The sequence below is a fragment of the Medicago sativa genome, chromosome 1 (genome assembly GCF_051527215.1).
Source record: "Medicago sativa cultivar Bolivia chromosome 1, Bolivia_mono, whole genome shotgun sequence".
In the NCBI taxonomy this organism is placed as follows: domain Eukaryota; kingdom Viridiplantae; phylum Streptophyta; class Magnoliopsida; order Fabales; family Fabaceae; genus Medicago; species Medicago sativa.
Genome location: NC_140749.1, coordinates 84,984,477 through 84,990,627, shown reverse-complemented (window position 1 = coordinate 84,990,627; position 6,151 = coordinate 84,984,477). Strand labels below are relative to the sequence as shown.

The following is a 6,151-nucleotide window of genomic DNA, read 5'->3' as shown; positions in this document are numbered from 1 at the left end:
GACCAAAAACATATTTAACCCTTTTATTTATGTAGTTAATTAGGGACAAAAATGTGTTTTTAATTATTTACTTAATTAACCCTTAATTTAATATAAGCATATTTAAATTGTAATTTCAACATCAAGAATTACATTACTACGGATTGAGGGGTTAAAATTTAAAAGCATGCTTTTAAAATTGAAAATGGTATATTTTTTAGAGAGAGAAGGTCTGACTTCTCTCTATAATTAGGTGACTTTCTCTGCTACAGTACCATGGAAGATCTCTTTTCTATGGTGTGATTTCAATGACGAGGAAAAAGAAAAAACAAGCAACGGTGCGCCGTCTACATGGCCCTCTACCGGAGCTTATTCGTGAAAAGTTGGTGGATACTATCTCATTCTTCTTCTCCAATATACATGATGACGTCCAGAAAAGGGAGCTGTGGAAGGTCTTTGGTGGCTGTGGGAAGGTGAAGGATGTATTCATCCCATCGAAGAGAACCAAGGAGGGGAAGAGGTTTGGTTTTGTTCAGTTCTCAGATGAAGGTAATGAGGAGGAGCTACTGGGTAAGCTGGATCAGATTTGGTTGCATTCCATTAAACTGAAAGTGAATGTATCTAGGTTTGAGAGGGACTTGGTGGAGGTGGTGCCGATGGATGCAGCGAGGCCAGTGAAGAGTAAAACTTCTGCAGTTGTGGCGTCTAGCTCGAGGGTGGTCGCAGGCGTGTCGTATGTGTAATGCCCGTCTTAATTATTTGATTAAGTAGAAATATATTTATATATATGATTTAAGTGATTTTCATGATTGATATGTGTGAATTTTATGATTCATGAAGTTGAGTGGTTTATATGATTTATAAATAAATTATGTGGGGTATATGATGTTGTGAAGTTGTTATGACTTATTTTATTATTAAATAAAATAAGATATGAAAATAAAATAAAAATATTAGAATTTGGGCTGTGATGTGAAAAGAGCATTTTTAGAGGTGTAAAGAGAAATTAAAATGAGGTTATAAATAGAAGGAGTTAGGTTGAGAAAGTTTTTTTAGGCAGAACGTACGTTTTTAGAAAAAAGGGAGAAAAAGTCAGAAAGAGAGAAGAACAAGAGGAGGCTGTCGATTTTCTTCAATTACCAGGTAAGGGTGAGACTATCATTCGGTAATATTAAGTCTGTAATTCTGAATTTGCAATTAACATGTTCTAGGATTAGTTTGTGAGAATTTGCGAATTAGGGTTCTGAGAGAGAATTGATGATTAGAGTTTTCAAATATATTCGATTAAAATATATTGATTGGTGACTAGGGGTGTTCGCGGTTCGGTTTGGATCGGTTTTGAGGTAAAAACTCAACCGATCCAAAATAAAAATCACATGCGGTTCGGTTCGGTTTGGATGATTATGTTAAAAAAATCCGAACCGATCCGATCCAACTATATGCGGTTTAATATGGATCGGTTTTTGGACATCCAAAGTGCAACATGTAATTTTTTTTATTAATATTAATACTACTCATATACCGTAAAATAATATGTTTGATACAAAATATGACACAAGTTTATTTAAAAAAGTTAACACTACACAATGAAAATGATTGATTATATTTTAAATAGATGAAGTAGTAATAATATAGATTAAATTAATGCAATATATAAGATTAAATACCAATAAGAAATATATTAATGAAATATATAATACTAATAAAATAATAAATAAGTATAAAAATTTACTTTTGCGGTTCGGTTTGGTTCGGTTCGGTTCGGTTTTGAAAAGGCAATCCGAAATCCGATCCGATCATAGCGGTTTTTTCAAAACAACATCCAAACACATCCAAAAATATTCGGTTTTTTCGGTTTTCGGTTTTTTTCGGATCGGTTTGTGGTTTTATTTTGGATCGGTTTGGATTTGAACACCCCTATTGGTGACCCATGTTTCGGTTGAATTCTTTGTTGTTGTGAAGGCCACGATTGATGACTTTATTTATACATATTTGTTTACGATGCCTGCATGTGAATTTTTACTTTTATTAGTTATTGATGCCTATCTGCAAACCGATATCGAAATCTTTTTTTTCATTGGTCTATTTATGCTTGGTCAGAATCCTTTATTGATGCCTATTTGTTTCTCAAACTTATCAATGCATGTTTTGATCACTTGGTTTATTTATGTGTCTTGGTTGTTGACCGGAAATTTAAGAATGCTTGTTTATATGATACATGATAGTTGCTACTCACTTGTTTGTTTTTGATATAAAGGAAAATCAATTTAAATTTGAATTCTAATCACCGTAATTATTCCAATCGCTTTTGGTACCTGATTAACTACTACTTAAAAGATTTTTTTTGGCAAATGGCTTATATTGTTGAATTAGTTATTTAGGTGATTTGTTTTAGAAATTGGAAAGGATCTAAAATAATAATTTTCCTATGAGTTACCGTAAGCTATTTTGGAATATATATTAAGCTATTTTGGAATATATATTAATGTTTTAATAAGAGTAATAATAGTAAATAGTTATAAATAATAAAAGTTTTAGATGAAGAATTGAATTGGTTAGATATCAATTGATGAGCAAGGATGATTTATTTGATTAAATGTGATTTGCGAATTATTTGATGATGTGAAATTGATGTGTTATTTGAAGATGTGTGATTTAAAGATGGGTTATATAAAGACGTGATCTTGTTATTTATGCACTATATGGGTTAATTATGATGCTTATGATGATGCGATGTTTAAGATGTTGTTGATTATCATTTGATGCTGTTGTACTATGATGCTGATATGAGATGAATTATTTATATGTTGCATATACTGCTGAGTCTTATTAAAGATGTAAATGTCGGTCTAAGTCAAAGAGTTGTAAGATGTTCATGAAGTTTCTAAGATGTAAGATTGAGTCCATTGCATACTCATTAAAGTTGGAGGCTTTAGGCCCGGCAGCCTTTGTGCTCATTAAAGTTGGGGGCTTTAGGCCCGGCAGCCTTTGTGGCTTTAGGCCCGGCAGCCTTTGTGCTCATTAAAGTTGGGGGCTTTAGGCCCGGCAGCCTTTGTGCTCACATGTCGAGAGCCTAATTACGCTCATTTACGTTGCTGAATGGTACCACATGCATTTGCATATCAAGAAGTTTCACGATGGTTTAAAGTTGTTACGTTGTTAAGTTGATAAGAGTTGCATTGTCAAGTTGAGTCGTGTTGTCGAGTCAAGTGTTAAGTTGAACATGATATTTAATGATGATGATATATGATGATGGTATTTGATTATGAAATGATAATATGCTAAATGATAAATGTTTGATATGTTAATAATGTTTTATGTTGCTAAATGCATTTTAATGAATTACATGCTTAATTTATTGACTGTGAAATCTCACCCCTTCTGCTTGAAAATGTTGCCCTTCGTGTGGGTAACTTGCAGGTAATAAAGACTAGAAGTGTTCGTGAGTGGACTCCTCACTTTGTGTCTAGGTGCTCTGATACGTAACGGGATGGGACTTGCTTTCATATCTATTCCTTACGTGTCTTTTATGAACCCTTTTTATGATTGAGTATTGAACTATTTTATGAGATTTTGATAAGGCCTGCGTGCCAAGACTTAGTATGCTGAATTATTTTCCGCTGCATGGTTTTAGAAGTTGATGTTGAATTTAAGAGATAATTATTATTATCCATTTTATGATTTTTTTTCAAGAAGTATGTGACACTCTGTCATGATTTAAAATACTCTGATTTATGATGAAATTTTTATGTTGGGAAAATGGGGTGTTACAGTATGCAGATGCAACAGTCGCTTCTCCGGGAGGGAGGATTGGCTTCGGTCCGGCTTGTGCTACTGCGTTAGGGACTGATGTGGTGTGTGATATTCCAGCAGGAAGGGTGGACGAACTCTCGGAGAGCGTCATAGGACTTATGTTACCGAAGATCAGTGTGCAGCAAGTCCAGGAACAGTTGATTGTTGCAGGGATGCCTAATATCCAGGTTGCATCTTTAGGAGGAAACCAAGTAATCATCAGCTCCCCCATTAGAGGGCTTATCAAAGATTCTTTATTGGAAAGAAGAGATTGGTGGTTGTCCTGGTTTTTGGGATTCACAAGGTGGTCGGTTGATTCGCAGCAGCCGGGACGGTGTGTTTGGCTTCGTGTTACTGACGCTCCGGTGCATCTTTGGTGTCGACAGGTTTTTGAGTCAGTGGGTTTACGCTTTGGACAGGTATTGGAGGTAGAGGTTTCCGATCTAAACTTTGAGTTTGCGAGGGTTAAGGTTCTGCTTTCGGATGTTTTCCCGGTGGCGGCACCGATAACATTGGTGGCGGAAGGCAGGCGCTCTGTGGTGTTTGTTCGCGAAGATTGGGTATTGGAAGAATCTCTCCGTACTGTGTTTCCGGTGACCGGTGGGTCTGGAGTGGGTGGCGGATTTTTGGCCGGAGAAGAAGGTATCTCTGATGTAGAGGGCCGGGCAGAGGATGTTGGGGACTCATCTTTTTCATCTGCAGGTACTGATGTGTGGTATGGGGAAAATACTTCAGAAGTCAAGTGTGGTTTGGTAGAGGGGGACAACACCCTAGACAAAAACATCCTTTTGGAGAAAATATCCCCTCCTAAGTTATCTTGTCAGCAAAATCCTCTGCCTAATCCTTCCTTTTTGGTGAAGTCAGCACATGGGGAAGATGAGGATAGTGATAGGAGGAGAAAAGTTTCATTGGAGAAAGAGGATTGGGGACCCGCATGCAATAAAGTACTAGCTTTTGGAGAGGCAACATCAGACTTCCCCTCCACTCCTATTGCTAGCGCGTGTAACCAATGTTGTGAGGAGGAGGTGGGACAAGTGGGGTCCACGCGCGCTGGACTAATGGGTAAGTCAACAGCTGACGCGGGTGGGGCCTCTTTGGGCTCTGTTGGGCCATCCAAGACCCCCTCTACCAGCCTTGAATTAATTAATAGGTTTGGCACCCCCCAGGCAGTCTCTACACCCCTGTTACATTGTCCGGCAAGCCGTCTAATTCTTGCACCTATTCAGCCAGTCAGCAGCCCATTATGTTGCTTCAACCGGTGGTTAGTTGATAAGTGCTAGGAAGTGATACTTTCTTGTTATATTTTAAGCACTTTTTGTTACTTGTTTTGCAAGTTATTGAAGGAAAAGCCGAGAAATAAGAGTTAAATGCCTTATTACGCTTTATATATCTTACTCTATCCTTTTATACAGGAATTTACCCCAAGACACTGATCAAAGATGGAAAATCATAAAAAAATGCAAAATGGCAGAAGCTGATCCAGGAGGCAGTGTGTGCTCGCACTCAACTCGCAATTGCGAGTAGCAGTTGCGAGTTCATTAGCCCGCAGTTGCGAGTTAGGGCGGTTTGACCCTCAGAAGGTGACGTGGCAGCAGCTCATTGGTCCAGAAGAAGCACTCGCAATTGCGAGTGATGTAGCTCGCAGCTGCGAGTTCAGGCAGAGCAGAAGTCTTTAAATAGCCCACTTGCTATTCTTTGAAGATATTATGTAGGGATCATCTTAGATATTTTTAGGATCTTTTACTCTTAGTTTTTCCTAGCTTTTCATTGTAATATCTTAGAGAGAAATAGGGTAGATCATATAGAGTGAGAGTGATTTTGGAAGTTGGATTCTTCTTCCTTTGTTGAGACATCACAAGGTGTAATGAATCCTTCCTTTTCAATCCATCCTTGCAAGGCTTCCATGATGATGTGTAGCTAAATATCCTTTGTTGGGATGAGAGGTACTTGATTCTTGCTAACATGTAATCTTTTGATCTTGCAATATATGGTTCTAGCAATTTATATTCAATATTGTTGTTATTCTTGTTGTTAATGCTTTCAATGAGATTCAAGATGATTTGGACACGAACTCTTGAATGTAGAGCTAGAGTAGCAATCTATCATAGGTTAACTTACTTGACATCTTTGGTAATCTTTGATAATCACTTTTATTCAAGAGTTTAATGCTTTCGGACACTTAGTCAGGCTGGACACGGTCGATTAAGTTATCCGATCGTCTTTGTGATCGTTTAAGGGATTTGGACACGAATGTTTAAAGATACCTTAGAGATAATGATATCGCTTTGGACACGAAGGATGTTGTAGAAATGATTGTGATAATTTTGTTTATAAAGCTAGAATTTGTATGGATCATTAGGTTATGTGTGACGCTTGGTTA

General features: G+C 37.3%; 1 protein-coding gene across 1 annotated transcript; it reads left to right on the top strand.

The window, feature by feature from the left end:
• Positions 1–582: 582 nt before the first annotated feature.
• On the top strand, positions 583–5,687 carry LOC146958440 (uncharacterized). Its single transcript, XM_085739952.1, has 2 exons — positions 583–718; positions 3,400–5,687. The coding sequence occupies exon 2, from the start codon at positions 3,714–3,716 to the stop codon at positions 5,049–5,051; it is 1,338 nt and encodes a 445-aa protein (XP_085596078.1). The 5' UTR covers positions 583–718; positions 3,400–3,713; the 3' UTR covers positions 5,052–5,687.
• The last annotated feature ends 464 nt before the right edge of the window (positions 5,688–6,151 follow it).